Source organism: Oncorhynchus mykiss, chromosome 10 (genome assembly GCF_013265735.2).
Source record: "Oncorhynchus mykiss isolate Arlee chromosome 10, USDA_OmykA_1.1, whole genome shotgun sequence".
NCBI classification, from domain to species: Eukaryota; Metazoa; Chordata; class Actinopteri; order Salmoniformes; family Salmonidae; genus Oncorhynchus; species Oncorhynchus mykiss.
In genome coordinates, this window is record NC_048574.1 from 20,757,705 (window position 1) to 20,774,381 (window position 16,677).

Sequence of the window (16,677 nt, forward strand, 5' to 3'; positions counted from 1 at the left end):
TTAACTAAATATGCAGGTTTAAAAATATATACTCGTGTATTGATTTTAAGAAAGGCATTGATGTTTACGGTTAGGTACACGGCAACGACAGTCCTTTTTTGCAAATGCGCACCACATCGATTATGCAACGCAGGACACGCTAGATAACTTCTTATGGCTGGGGGGCAGTATTGAGTAGCTTGGATGAATAAGTTGCCCAAAGTATACGGCCTGCTCCTCCGTCTTAGTTAGTAATATATGCATATTATTATTAGTATTGGATAGAAAACACTCTAACCTTTCTAAAACTGTTTGAATGATGTCTGTGTATAACATAACTCATATGGCAGGCAAAATCCTGAGTTGAAATCAAAACAGGAAGTGAGAAATCTGAGCTTTGTATATATTCACCAGAGTCCCCAATGAAATCCCCTTGAGATATTAATGATGTTGCACTGCCTAGGGGTTCCACTAGATGTCAACCAATAATAGACATTTGAATGAGACTTCTATGGTGTTGTGGGAGTGAATGAGAGCAGAATGTATCAGGTGTCCATCAAGCAGCCAATTTCTGATCACGCTTATTCCTCATGGTACCCACTTGCATTCCATTGCTCATGAAGACAAGGATTACTCCGGTTGGAACTTTATTGAAGCTATATGTTAAAAACATCCTAATGATTGATTATGTACTTAGTTTGAAATGTTTCTTCAACCTGTAATATAACTTTTTGAAGTTTTTGTCCGATGTAACGCTGACCAGAATGAGCGTTTGGATATGTGTACCAAACGCGCTAACAAAAGAAGGTATTTGGACATAAATAACGGATATTATCGAACAAAACAAACATTTATTGTGGACCTGGGATTCCTGGAGTGCTTTCTGATGTAGATCATCAAAGGTAAGGGAATATTTATCATGTAATTTCTTGTTTATGTTGACGCCATCGTTGCAGCTATTGTGATTTTTTACTTCTGAGCGCCGTCTCAGATTATTGCATGGGTTTCTTTTTCCGTAAAGTTTTTTTGAAATCAGACACAGCGGTTGCATTAAGGAGAGGTATATCTATAATTCTATGTGTATTATCATCTACATTTATGATGAGTATTTCTGTTGAATTGATGTGGCTATGCAAAATCACTGGATGTTTTTGGAACTAGTGAATGTAATGCGCCAATGTAAACTCATATTTGGATAAATATGAACTTTATCAAACAAAACATACATATATTGTGTAACATGAAGTCCTATTAGTGTCATCTGATGAAGATCAAAGGTTAGTGATACATTTTATCTCTATTTGTGCTTTGTGCTTTTTGAAACTCCTCTCTTTGGCTGGAAGAAAAATGGCTGTGTTTTTCTGTGGCGACCTAACCATCGTTTGTGGTGCTTTTGCTGTGAAGCATATTTGAAATCGGACACTGTGGTGGGATTAACAACGAGCATAGCTTTAAAATTGTATGAGACAATTGAGGAATTTTAATTATGAGATTTTTGATGTTTTGATATTGGCACCTTACACTTTGACTGGCTGTTGCCATATCGCTCCCGTTAACGGGATTGCAGGCGTAAGAAGATAAACTAATAATATCATCAACCATGTGCAGTTAACTAGTGATTATGATTCATTGATTGATTGTTTTTTATAAGATAAGTTTAATGCTAGCTAGCAACTTACCGTGGCTTCTTACCACATTCGCGTAACAGGCAGGCTCCTCGTGGAGTGCAATGAAAGGCAGGTGGTTAGAGCGTTGGACTAGTTAACTATAAGGTTGCAAGATTGAATCCCCGAGCTGACAGAGGTAAAAATCTGTCGTTCTGCCCCTGAACAAGGCAGTTAACCAACTGTTCCTAGGCCGTCATTGAAATGTGTTCTTTAACTGACTTGCCTAGTTAAATAAAGGTATAAAAAAATATTTATTTTAAATATATATATATATATATATATATATATATATATATATATATATATATATATATATATATATATATATATTTATTTATTTATTTTAAATTATTTAATTTTTAATTAATTTTTTATCGGCCAAATCGGTGTCCAAAAATACAGATTTCCGATTGTTATGAAAACTTGAAATCGGCCCTAATTAATCGGCCATTCCGATTAATCGGTCAACATTTAGTTTCAATGTACTCAATTACTGTATTTTGCATGGTTTTCTTCATGGTGATGGTAAGTCTACAGATACAAACCTAGATGACCAGCTTTTATATTGTCCGCTAATACTAGTTAAGGCCCAGTGCACTACTTTTGTGAAAAAAATGGTTTATTTCAGCGGGGACACCTCAAATGCTGCACTGCCCTTGTAAAACAAACAAAATAATTAATCTCCATCATAAACACAGTCAGAAATGATGACAGAAATGAAACTGCAAAGCAACTGAAATGAACTAAAGCACAAAAGAGAATCAAAGTAATTTTAGTTATTGCCAAGTCATTTCCGTTTATTGCCAAGTCATTTCAGTTTATTGCAGATGTGAGACAAGGAGAGCAGGGAAAGGATGTGGAGGAAATATGTAGGTGATCTAACGCATTTAATTAAATAGAGCATCATCCCCTCTAGTAAATTACATATCTCTATGACTAATCAGTGTAAGAACATGATAGAATGCATCTAAAGCTATACATAGGCCTTGCCGAATGGGCCAAGAAATGTTAAGGGAGTACCTGACCACTGTATTGCTGGTTGCTTTTGTTGTTGTTGTCTTGGCACTCACCTGCGTATGCCATGTTCTTGGGGTTCCCGTACGGTGTCCCGGGCTGGACAGGACTATACACAGGATTCATGTCAGAAGACAGTCTACTCTTACTGCAGGGAGAACAGACATACAGAGAGAAAGAGACAGAGAGACAAAAATAAAAATTAATTCGCAATTAAGTTTGGGAAACATCTACAATACAGTGACCCCCTCTCATATCATTACCAAGCCCTGCAATGCCAAGAACTGAGCAAAGAAAAGAGTCCCTCATCCAGATGGTCATGGGGCTGAGTTCACAGACCAGTTACGTCATGCCAATAAAGCAAATTGAATTGAAAATAATTGAGAGAGAGAGTGAGAGTGAGAGAGAGCAAAAGAGAGAGAGAGACATGAACACAAAGTGAAATGAAAAACATGGCTTTCAATAGTTATTAATTGAGGATATGCATTAGCTCAGAGGTCCCCATCTTGAAAGTGTTCCAGAGCCAGCTTGAAGACATTTGACGTCTGCAAAACTAAACTGTACTCCACAAAAACTACAGTAACTCATAACATTGTAGCAGGTATGATCTTGTAATACGTTTTTTCCAATGTCAGTGAGAAGGCAGCAATTTATTTTCACTGGTTAAAAGTCATCCGTGAGAAAATGCCAAGCACACAATACAAATATTTACTCCCAAAAATCAGAAAAGAAAAGGTTTATGGTATGATGAGCATTACGGTAGTTTTGACTCTTTGGAACATGGGTAAACAGTAAGAACACACAAAGTACAAACGTGACATACAAGGAAATTCTTCGGCCTGAGCACTTTTGTTCTCCATCCTTTTTTCTCCTATCCACAACTTCTCTCCACCTCTACCTTTTTATCAAACTGTTTCCACCACCAATCTCTTTCACAAAAATGCACGTTTCATATTGGACAAGATCAGACAGGCCCTCCCTGTTTCAGTCTATTTTCCCTAATGAACCATAACACGAGCCTGGTTTCCTCATCAGCTGTGTGACCATTGATCAGTCAAACTAGATGAAAGTGGCCTCTCGAGTGGCACAGCGGTCTTAGACACTGCATCACGGTGCCACTAAAGTCTGGGGTTTGATCCAACCAGCTGTGACCGGGGGTCCCATAGGGAGTTGCAGTGATGAGACAAGATCGTAACTACCATGGATATCACAAAATTGGGGGGGGAAAGGGGTTATAATAATAAACTAAACTAGATGAAAACATTATGATAAAAGGAAAAATACACACAGGCGTTTCCCGCCATGTTGCCCGCCTATCCAGTCCTTTCAGCTCAGTGGTCAAAATGATACATTGAAACAGAGGTTTTGAATTGAAAAAAAGAGAGGAGAAGGAGGAGTAGCCAACCGGAGGACATATCAGCAGGGTGTATTACAGTTTATGACATACAAAACATTTTCAAACAATGTTGTCGATTTTCGAAACAGTACACACAAGACACAGGACTGAGACCTTTTGCAAAACAGTAAATGCATTTTTCAAACGTAGTTGCCTTCTATAGACGGTTGACATCTAGTGGAAGCAGTAGGAAGTGAATCTTCATATCGCAATGGGATTTCAATAGGGAATGGTTTGAAAATATACCAACCTCAGATTTCTCACTTGCTGTTTGGATTTCTTCTCAGGTTCTTGCCTGCCATATGAGTTATGTTATACTCACAGACATCATTCAAACAGTTTCAGAAACTTCAGTGTTTTCTATCCAATACTAATAATGATACGCATATATTAGCAAATGAGACTGAGGAGCAGGCCATTTACTTCGGGCACCTTTCATCCAAGCTACTCAATAGTGCCCCTGTAGCTAAAAGGCACACACCTGGCTATATAACGGTCCCACAGTTGACAATGCATGTCAGAGCAAAAACCAAGCCTGAGGTTAAAAGTATTCTCTGTAGGATTGTGTCGAAGCACAGATCTGGGGATGGGTACCAAAACATGTCTGCAGCATTGAAGGACCCCAAGAACACAGTGGCCTCCATCATTCTTAAATGGAAGAAGTTTGGAACCACCAAAACTCTTCCTCGAGCTGGCCGCCCAGCCAAACCGAGCAATAGGGGGAGAAGGGCCTTGGGCAGGGAGGTGACCAAGAACCCGATGGTCACTCTGACAGAGCTCCAGAGTTCCTATGTGGAGATGTGAGAACTTTCCAGAAGGACAACCATCTCTGCAGCACTACACCAATCAGGCCTTTATGGTAGAGTGGCAAGACAGAAGAAGAAAAATAAAAAATAATAATAAATAAAACACTGTTTCCCATGCTTGTTCAATGAACCATAAACAATTAATGAGCATGCACCTGTCTACTGACTCTGAAAAAAACCAAAAGAAAGATGCCCAGGGTCCCTGCTCATCTGCGTGAACGTGCCTGCAGATGTGGCCAATAAATTATAATGTCCATAATGTGAGACGCTTAAGACAGCGCTACAGGGAGACAGGACAGACAGCTGATCATCCTCGCAGTGGCAGACCACGTGTATCAACACCTGCACAGGATTGGTACATCCGAACATCACACCTGTGGGACAGATACAGGATGACAACTGCCCAACTTACACCAGGGACGCACAATCTCTCCATCAGTGCTCAGACCGTCCGCAAAAAAAGGCTGAGAGAGGCTGGACTGAGGGCTGTTGTAAGGCAGGTCCTCACCAGACATCACCGGCAACAACGTCGCCTATGGGCACAAACCCACCGTCGCTGGACCAGACAGGACTGGCAAAAAGTGCTCTTCACTGACAAGTCGCGGTTTTGTCTCACCAGGGGTGATGGCCGAATTCGCGTTTATCATCGAAGGAATGAGCGTTACACCGAGGACTGTACTCTGGAGCGATTTGGAGGTGGAGGATCCGTCATGGTCTGGGGCGGTGTGTCACAGCATCATCGGACTGAGCTTGTTGTCATTGCAGGCAATCTCAACGCTATGCATTACAGGGAAGACATCCTCCTCTCTTATGTGGTAACCTTCCTGTAGGCTCATCCTGACATGACCCTCCAGCATCACAATGCCACTCATTCTGTGCATGATTTCCTGCAAGACAGGAATGTCAGTGTTCTGCCATAGCCAGCGAAGGGTCTCACGTCTGGGACCTGTTGGATCGGAGAGTGAGGGCTAGGGCCATTCCCCCTAGAAATGTCCGGGAATTGCAGGTGCCTTGGTGGAAGAGTGGGGTAACATCTCACAGCAAGAACTGGCAAATATGGTGCAGTCCATGAGGAGGAGGAGATGCACTGCGGTACTTAATGCAGGTGGTGGTCACACCAGATACTGACTTTTGATTTTGACCCCCCCCCCCCCCCCTTTGTTCAGGGACACATTATTCCATTTCTGTTAGTCACATGTCTGTGGAACTTGTTCAGTTTATGTCTCAGTTGTTGAACCTTGTTATGTTCATACAAATATTTACACATGTAAAATTTGCTGAAATTAAAAGCAGTTGACAGTGAGAGACGTTTCTTTTTTTGCTGAGTTTATTACATAGGCTGGTTTGCTGACACGTTTGTAGATTTTCCATCACCAAACAGAAAAACAATGCACAATAGAAATACAGAAAGGTGAATAAAATGGAGGAACACAACTGATTTGAATGGATAGGCCTGAATCCACACCAAAGCAAACCTTTAAAATGGAAGGTCACAATGTTGGAGATGACAACTTAGGAGTAACCCGAACTTACTTAGAAGTAACCCAACTTCATTGTCTGCATCTGTGCATGCAATGTTGTGAGAAATCATAAATATTAGACAGTCCGCATCACCTAGACCTTTCCTTATATTGTACATAAATTTGCGGTGATGGAGTGATTTCGAATTTTGTGCACTTGTATTTACTTATTTATTTATTATATATTACTCTATGTATTCATTTATTGATTGATTGCTGGAGACAGTACACACATTTGCACACATTTCTCTTCTGATGAAAACAATGTTTTAATATTCTGGGAACAAAACAGTTCACAGTGAATTTTGTATTGACTGATGAGGCAAGAAAGTGATCAGAAGTATGGCGAGTGCATTAAGGCATTTGATAATTGTTGTTCTGCTGTAGATATATTAGACTCCAGAAATGTGATTGAGGGAAAACTGGAATAGCCTGCAGATGGAGAGATAGAGCTTAAAGAAAAGAAGAGTACAAGGAATGGACAGATGGATGGGTTGTGTGTGTGTGTGTGTGTGTGTGTGTGTGTGTGTGTGTGTGTGTGTGTGTGTGTGTGTGTGTGTGTGTGTGAGGAGTATAAGAGTGATAAACAAAAAATAAACGAAGAGAGCGTCAGATACAAGAAGATGACTGACAAACGACAGAATAAAAAGACACGATCACATGATGGCGGCAGGTAGCCTAGTGGTTAGAGCGTTGGACCAGTAACCGAAAGGTTGCTGGATCAATTCCCCGAGCTGACAAGGTAAAAATATGTTGTTCTGCCCCTGAACATGGCAGTTAACCCACTGTTCCCTGGTAGGCCATCATTGTAAATAAGAATTTGTTCTTAACTGACTTGCCTAGTTAAATAAAATAAAATAGATGTCCATTGGGTGGTCGACCATTCTTGACACACACGGGAAACACCAGTGCTTTTAGCACCACCATACACACATAAAGACACATAAATATTTTGTGGCACACATACACAATTCATGTCTCAATTGTCTCAAGGCTTAAAAATGTTTCTTTTCCAGTCTCCTCCCCTTCATCTATACTGATTTATGTGACATCAATAAGGGATCATAGCTTTCACCTGGTCAGTCTGTCAAATCATGTTCTTAATGATTTGTACACTCAGTGTATATACTACATTGGCCATATACAATACTGCACATATATATTGGCCAATTACAAATATATTGGCCATATACCACACATATATTGGCTATATTCTACAAACATATTGGCTGTGTTGCACATATATGTGCCATATACAGTGTACTACACATAAATTGTCCTTATACTGTACATTTAGCATACACCTCGCTACCCAAGTAAGTACAGGACTGCAGGGTTTCCGAGCTGCTACCCACTCACTGCAGTAAGACCGGTACCTACCTACCTACCTCAGCCTTCCCAAAATAAACTGGTGGGTTGTTGGGAGAAAAACCTGCTGCTCTGCTACAAACAAAGCATCAAGACTCTGTGGGCTCAGAGGATTCAAGACAGCAGAATGCCAGCGAAGGGCTGTCTAAATATACACACAAAAAATAGCACTGAGACACTTGAAATCACTTGTATGTTTTCATGCAAAACATGTATGCTTTCAGGGTTGGGTAGGTTACATTCTAAATGTAATCGGTTACAGTTACTAGTTACCTGTCCAAAATTGTAAATCAGTAACGTAATAGTGGTCTCTGATATGTGGTCAGACTCACTCAGGTGGAACAAACTTAAACTTGTGCCCTTTTTTTAATGATGAATTGAATGTCATTGAAAAAACAGAAAGGTGTCATAATGTATTTTTTTGCAAACATCCTTTCTGAATTTAAAAGTAATCCAAAAGCAATCACCTATTTTTTCAAAAGTATCTGTAATCTGATCACAATATTGTAGTTGGTAACGTAACTGATTACAGTTCATTTTTTTAAACTCATATTCCATGTAATCAGTTACTCCTCAACCCTGTATGCTTTCTACATATATAGTATTATAATTCACTGTATAACATAAGGCCTATACTCTGTCACTGAGTAGCAGTTAGAGATATAGAGGAGAGTGTACACTTGAAATCAATCGTATGTTTTCACCCAAAACACATGTTTGATATGTCCAAGTAGGGTTTTATAATTTAGCCTTTAACACAAGGCCTATACTCTGATATGACTGTCACTGAGCAGCAGATATGGGAGGGGATTGTAAACCACGGACTGGTAGACACGGTAAAATGCAGAGAGGAGAGAGTGGAGTAGGAGGACAGTGAGTAAGCAAATCCTCCTCTCCCTTTCTGTGCTTTAGTGGATAGATTGAAGCACTCCTGTCACTGTCTGGCTAATCATGGATCCTTCAGTAGGTGTTAACACGGCCTGTCTGAGGCACCAACACAAACCTCTCATTCAACCCTACAAATGTTTACGACGCAAGCATTCACTGTAATATAGTAATAGTATAGAGTGGAGACAACACATAAAGCAATATATTGTGCATAAAGGTTGGGAAAGACAATAATAACATAGGGAAAAAGTACACAAATAGAGAACAAGTCAAGACCTCCGCATTCCACCCAAACCTGTGACATGGAAAGTGCAGAAATAAAACAACAATTTATCCAGTTTTCTCGGAACCAACTCCTTTTTGCATATTCTGCAGAGAAAAAAAGGTAAAATGTTGAATTATATCAAGCTAGTACACTGTATTATATAAATACTGGTAAGGCCTTACGGTGTGGTATCCACTTTGCATAATTTTGCATTCATCACATTCATTTGGTGACATGTTTAGAGGTTGGCAAGACATGAACCTCAACCTCACACCTGTGTAGCCTATTCAGTGAGGTGAAAAATGTCAGAATGTTGCAGATATAAATGTAATGGATACCACCGACACGATTCCCTATTCTACACAATCTATTTCCATCTCAGCGTTCTGTTAGGGAGTGGTCAAAATGTACACAATTGTTACCAGGAGGAAAATTGAGGAGGGTCATGCTTTTTCATGTAAAATAATGACAAATCACGCATTCCCGATTCTTTCATATGATGTCTGTAAAATACTATTTTGAAGGTTGTACTGATTATGATGAGCTAATGCTAAGCTAATTATCAGCTACATTTTGCACCATGTTTGTTGACATCATACAATGCATTCTGGTTGTAACGTAAACGTCTGTCAGACCAAAGATGTTATAACAAAATGAGGTGAAGGGATGGTTCACTCGTCTTTCCAGTACTTCCAGAAGTGAATGATGGTAGACGACACACCCCCTTCAGCATGCATACTGCAAACAGACCCAACTCATCTTGTAACATCTTATCTTAGGTTGACACGATAAAACTGTGTTTGTGCAAAATGTTTGTGAAAAAACTGTGGCCAGCTCAAATGCTGACTGTTGCGTCAATCGTAACTTGACGTTCTAAATAAGTGTTCTAATCACACCAGTTTGAGTGCACGCTGCAGGGTCCGCTGTAGAATGACAACACCCGTATGTTCACAAGTGTCAAAGGGTTAAGTTTATTGGCTCTCAAAGTTGTCCGTCAAACCCAGTATTACCTCCACCACGGCACTTGCAGTGAAGCGCACTTCTTCTTATTTTTGTTCTTGGGTTCTTAATCAGATGCGGTAAGAGGTATTTCTGGAGTAAGATAAGTATTTCTAAGATATACAGTACCAGTCAAACGTTTGGACCCTACTCATTCCAGGGTTTTTCTTTATTTTTTACTATTTTCTACATTGTTGAATAATAACAAAGACATCAAAACTATGAAGTAACACATGGAATCATTTAGTAACCCAAAAAGTGTTAAACACATCAAAATATATTTTATTTTATTTTTTAGATTATTTTTGAGATTCATAGTAGCCACCCTATGCCTTGATGACAGCTTTGCACACTCTTGGCAACCAGATTCACGAGGTAGTCACAAGAAATGCATTTCAATTAACAGGTGTGCCTTGTTAAAAGTTCATTTGTGGAATTTCTTTCATTCTTAATGTTTGAGCCAATCAGTTCTCGACAAAGCATTTCTGTATGGACCTCGCTTTCTACATGGGGGCATTGTCATGCTGAAACAGGAAAGGGCCTTCTCCTTCACTGGAACTATGGGAAATCTTGCACGACCCACGACTAGCACGACCCATGAAAAACAGACCCGGACCATTATTCCTCCTCCACCAAACTTTACAGTTTCCCCTATGCATTCGGGCAGGTAGCGTTCTCCTGGCATCCTCCAAACCCAGATTTGTTCGTTAGACTACCAGATGGTGATGTGCGATTCATTACTCCAGAGAACATGTTTCCACTGCTCCAGATTCCAATGGCGGCTTTACACCACTTCAGCCAACGCTTGGCATTGCACATGGTGATCTTCGGGACTGAGCCATTCTTGCTCCTAGACGTTTCCACTTCACAATAACAGCACTTAGAGTTGAACGGGGCAGCTCTAGCAGGGCAGAAAACTGACTTGCTGGAAAGATGGCATCCTATGACGGTGCCATGTTAAAAGTCAATGAGCTCTTCAGTAAGGCCATTCTACTGCCACTGTTTGTCTATGGAGATTGCATGGCTGTGTGCTCGATTTTATACACCTGTCAGCAACGAGTGTGGCTGAAATAGCCAAATCCACTAATTTGAAGGGATGTCCACATACTTTTGTATATATGGTGTAGCTAGCTAACTAGCTATCTAGTTAGCTAGCTTTGTCTATCCCAGAATCTGACAGAAAAAGTTTAATCTCCTGTTTTAAGCTCCCCATATGATCTCTTTTTGGTTGCCTAACTAGCCACCTTGTCATTGGTATAAAGAGTGACTAGATGAATTAGATGTGTGTGGCAATAGCTAACTAGCTATCACATTAGGTTACAGCTAAATAAACTGTCTAAGCTAGCTAGCTAGCTGCAGTGTCAACCATGTAGCTAGCTAACATTAGCTAGATCTACAGGTCAGTTCCCCACAGCATCCTCCCACACATTGCTCTCTCTGTGTGTATGTCTAAATGTCATTCTGTTTTTATGACAAGGCCTATAAGCACCTCTGTAATACAGCCAGTGTATCATCCCAGTAAGATTTTTGTGCCATATACAGTGCCTTGCGAAAGTATTCGGCCCCCTTGAACTTTGCGACCTTTTGCCACATTTCAGGCTTAAAACATAAAGATATAAAACTGTATTTTTTTGTGAAGAATCAACAACAAGTGGGACACAATCATGAAGTGGAACGACATTTATTGGATATTTCAAACTTTTTTAACAAATCAAAAACGGAAAAATTGGGCGTGCAAAATTATTCAGCCCCCTTAAGTTAATACTTTGTAGCGCCACCTTTTGCTGCGATTACAGCTGTAAGTCGCTTGGGGTATGTCTCTATCAGTTTTGCACATCGAGAGACTGAAATTTTTTCCCATTCCTCCTTGCAAAACAGCTCGAGCTCAGTGAGGTTGGATGGAGAGCATTTGTGAACAGCAGTTTTCAGTTCTTTCCACAGATTCTCGATTGGATTCAGGTCTGGACTTTGACTTGGCCATTCTAACACCTGGATATGTTTATTTTTGAACCATTCCATTGTAGATTTTGCTTTATGTTTTGGATCATTGTCTTGTTGGAAGACAAATCTCCGTCCCAGTCTCAGGTCTTTTGCAGACTCCATCAGGTTTTCTTCCAGAATGGTCCTGTATTTGGCTCCATCCATCTCCCCATCAATTTTAACCATCTTCCCTGTCCCTGCTGAAGAAAAACAGGCCCAAACCATGATGCTGCCACCACCATGTTTGACAGTGGGGATGGTGTGTTCAGCTGTGTTGCTTTTACGCCAAACATAACGTTTTGCATTGTTGCCAAAAAGTTCAATTTTGGTTTCATCTGACCAGAGCACCTTCTTCCACATGTTTGGTGTGTCTCCCAGGTGTCTTGTGGCAAACTTTAAACGACACTTTTTATGGATATCTTTAAGAAATGGCTTTCTTCTTGCCACTCTTCCATGAAGGCCAGATTTGTGCAATATACGACTGATTGTTGTCCTATGGACAGTCTCCCACCTCAGCTGTAGATCTCTGCAGTTCATCCAGAGTGATCATGGGCCTCTTGGCTGCATCTCTGATCAGTCTTCTCCTTGTATGAGCTGAAAGTTTAGAGGGACGGCCAGGTCTTGGGATGTTTAAAGCTTGGGAAATCTATTTGTAGCCAAATACGGCTTTAAACTTCTTCACAACAGTATCTCGGATCTGCCTGGTGTGTTCCTTGTTCTTCATGATGCTCTCTGCGCTTTTAACGGACCTCTGAGACTATCACAGTGCAGGTGCATTCATACGGAGACTTGATTACACACAGGTGGATTGTATTTATCATCATTAGTCATTTAGGTCAACATTGGATCATTCAGAGATCCTCACTGAACTTCTGGAGAGAGTTTGCTGCACTGAAAGTAAAGGGGCTGAATAATTTTGCACGCCCAATTTTTCAGTTTTTGATTTGTTAAAAAAGTTTGAAATATCCAATAAATGTCGTTCCACTTCATGATTGTGTCCCACTTGTTGTTGATTCTTCACAAAAAAATACAGTTTTATATCTTTATGTTTGAAGCCTGAAATGTGGCAAAAGGTCGCAAAGTTCAAGGGGGCCGAATACTTTCGCAAGGCACTGTATAAATCAAGATTGTTTTGTGTGTGTCATTTTATTTACCGCTTGTAGCAGCACAACTGAGGGGGGAGGAGAATGGACCAGCCAAAAAATAAAATACCCTTCAATGTGGAAAGGAGAGGTTCGGAAGAGGATGTAGTGTAAATCCGGTTTTGTCTAGATGGGTTACAGCGTTTGTCAAAAATGTACTTTTCATAGCAGGCTAGGAGTAGGTTATGGTTAGGAAAAGGGATAGGGATAGGGTTAGCTAAAATGCAACAACAAAAAACTTTTTACGTCAATTTAATTCCATGGTGAAATGTATCTGATTTGCATACTAGTAACATGATTGATATTGACATTTCGGTATTGATTGTTTGACCATTGTAACACTTACCTGCTCATTCTGAGTGAAAAATTAAACATCACACTTGGTGTAAATAGTTTTTGTATACATTCACCATCACATGTAATTGAAACGATAATGTAAAATACATTTTTATTAATGCTATTGAAATTGTAAAATTATTCCAATGTCTCGAGTTCCATATCCCTTTTTATAAAATTGTGCATATTGTTAGATATTCAATCAACGTTGAATGACCGAAATTGAAACTGTACAGCCTACGGACTTTGTTTGACGTCAGTCTTCTTTGAAGAATACCTGTGCTGGTGGACATTTACAAGATGGTGCTGACAGGCTTTAACAATAAATTAATGTCAAATCAATTGTTGTCTTTTTGGTTTGTTGTCACAGTTTACCATAAGGTGCAAAAATTACCAAAGATATGTTTGCCCTCTGGTTGGTATTGTCATCGGAACAATTTAGTCCTTTTTGAGCAGACTAAGGGCGATTTATCTATTTGACAAGCATTCTGTACATTAGAAATAAAGTATTTCCTAATTTTCCATGGCAATCGACTGTGGCAATTTACCCAACACTTTTTATGAATGGAAATTAATGTTGGTGTACTGTTATTTTATTTGCTTACTATTTATGTTATCCAAAAGTGTCTGGTCTGGTCATTTCTTACCAGGAAAAATAAATTTGTAACCTTCAGATAAACTAGATTCTTATTATAAAAAAATATACATTGTTTTATCTTCACCCCTTTTTCTCCCCAATTGGTAGTTACAGTCTTGTCCCATCACTGAAACTCCCGTCCAGACTTGGTCGAGAGCCATGTGTCCTCTGAACCACAACCCTACCAAGCCGCACTGCTTCTTGACACACTGCTCATTTAACCCAGAAGCCAGCCACGCCAATGTGTCGGAGGGAACACCATCCAGCTGGCAACTGAAGACAGTATGAGTGCGATGGGACAAGGACATCCCAGCCGGCCAAATCTTCCCCTGACCCGGACGACGCTGGGTCAATTGTGCGCCGCCTCATGGGTCTCCCGGTCAAGGCTGGCTGTGGCACAGTCTGGGATTGAACCCGGGCCTGTAGTGACACCTTAAGCCTTAGACCGCTGCACCACTCGGGAGGCCCCACACTAGACACTTGTATGTCATAGCCTAGTGGAGACCAATAACTATCTTGTGTTATTAAGCTATATAAAAGAATGATTGTTGATGTGTATGTGTACATTTCAATGTTGCAGTAATAGGACCGAAGCCTATAGAGAGAACATTATTTTAAGATACTGAGTCCTGATCCCAATGACTCGACTGCCCCCGAGTGGAAAGAAAGAGAACGGCTAATTTTTAGCCAATCACAAGGTTCATTTTCCTGACGCATCAGGAAAATTCTCTGCAAGTTAAGATCTGACATCTGTAGATCTGATCCATGATATTGCCTTGATATTTAGCACAGCCAGGTTAGAAGGTCAATGTGATGACTTGCACACCTCTGATAGGCTACCTTCAAAAGAACTTCCCGGAATCACTAATTCCTTATCCTATCACCCAGCACCATCTATTGCCTTTAATCACCTCATTTCTCCTTTTCTCTTCCTTCCTATTTTATCCTTCCTTTTTCAAATGAAAAACCTGCTGATACAGAGTTAAAGAGCTATATAGTAGCACATACCACTGCAGGCTACTCTCTGATAGATAGGGAGGAGAGTTGACTAGATAGTACAACGCTTTGGCTCGCCAAGCTCCAGAACTTTTCAGGAACTTTGCAGGAGCGTTGTGGCTTAGCCACGCGTCATTGGAATGCATTGCATCCAGGACTACACCACTCCTGATTGTGGAGGGCTGTCTGTTGCCAGGCCCCGTATATCGAGAACCGAGTGTCTCCAAGAAGGAGATACATTTTTTAGCATTTTGCTCCCCGACGGCAAACAAGTGTTTACATTCTTGCCACCCACGGGCAGCATGACACGGCGGCTATTATAGTCTTCTCAGACGCAGGCACTCGGATCAAGGAAAACAAAATGTCAGCACGAGAGAGAGTGACTTATGATCGAGTCAAAGCAAACAACATCTTTGAAGCTTATTCCATAGATCTCCTTTTTCAAGTCCAGTGCTGAATCCTCATCCTCAACTATAAGCGATGAGAAAGGACTGGAGTGGAGATTTGTTGTATTTTTATTTTTTTTACATACCCGGCTGTACCTATTGAGATAAAGTGAGACAAAGCTATGACCCTACAGGTTAAGAGCCGATAGGCATCCTAAGGTTGTTACGAGTCATTGTAGACTCAAACACACCACCTTTGGCAGCCTCCTGGGGAGGGTTCAGAGGTACAATGTTCCAAAAAAACAACTCCGACATTCCATCATTCCACAGTACATAGAGGAGGCCTATGGAATGGCAGAAGATAATTTTGTACACACATTCCAGCCCTGAGCTAACCCATAGAAAAACCCTGTGTCTGTCAGCTACTCAGCTCTTCATCAAATCCCACAAATGAAGGGGAGGGAAGGGCTCAAGAGAACATATGGAGGTTAGAGGAAGAGAGGAAAGGAATGAACCTATGACGTCAGAGGAGGTAGAGAAAGGAGGGATGAGTTTTTTGTGCCTCCTTTACTACAGCAAAACAGAGCAGTTACAGAAGCTGCAGGACTGGAAAATGAGATGGGATGCATCCAAAATGGCATCCTATTCCCTATTTAGTGCACTACTTTTGACTACATAGTGCACTACTTTTGACTAGAGCTTGCATAGAGCCCGCCAAGGACTTTTCTCTCTCTCTCTCTCTCCTCAATTTTGAGAACAGAAACCATTTCAAGATCGCACTCCTCTCCTCCCTGAGATAGAACATTATTTGTCAGCCAAGAGATTAAATGACCACTATTTTCACTGTGAGCCTGCATGCCTCACTGGGTGTGTGTGTGTGTGTGTGTGTGTGTCAGGGTTTCTGTTAGGTAATAGCCGGCTTTTGGACGCATTTATTTTTTAAGTCGGTAAAAACAATTTTCACCGGCCAATTGTCCAGGAGAAGAAAAAAATCCCATTGCAAAATAATGCTTTTTTTGCCTATTCATTGATGGAAATACCAGCCAATGCAAATACATTTCACAGGTCATGCTTATTGGTCTATAGGTTAATTTGCCTAATTCTTCTTACAGATACAGAGCCTAGTTTGAGTGGAGTCAAACATGCGTTTTTATAAGCTCAATCATTGTACAACAGTTCTAAATGCAATCGTGTGTTAAAAACAGTTTTGATGGTCATGATTAAAAAGAGCTACTATTTGTATTTTTCAACTGGTAATTGAAGCATGCTTCCCATTCGCCATTCAAGTGCTTAGGCAA

At 40.5% G+C, this 16,677-nt stretch overlaps 1 protein-coding gene across 2 annotated transcripts in view; it reads right to left on the reverse strand.

The window, feature by feature from the left end:
- LOC110533479 (protein FAM168A) overlaps window positions 1-16,677 on the reverse strand; it is a 54,256-nt gene that overhangs the window by 31,264 nt on the left and 6,315 nt on the right. For both annotated transcript variants that reach the window (XM_021617732.2, XM_021617731.2), the window contains exon 2: window positions 2,717-2,808. In XM_021617732.2, coding sequence (XP_021473407.2) covers window positions 2,717-2,786 — 70 coding nt within the window. In that variant the 5' untranslated portion in view covers window positions 2,787-2,808. The remainder of the gene's footprint in view (window positions 1-2,716; window positions 2,809-16,677) is intronic.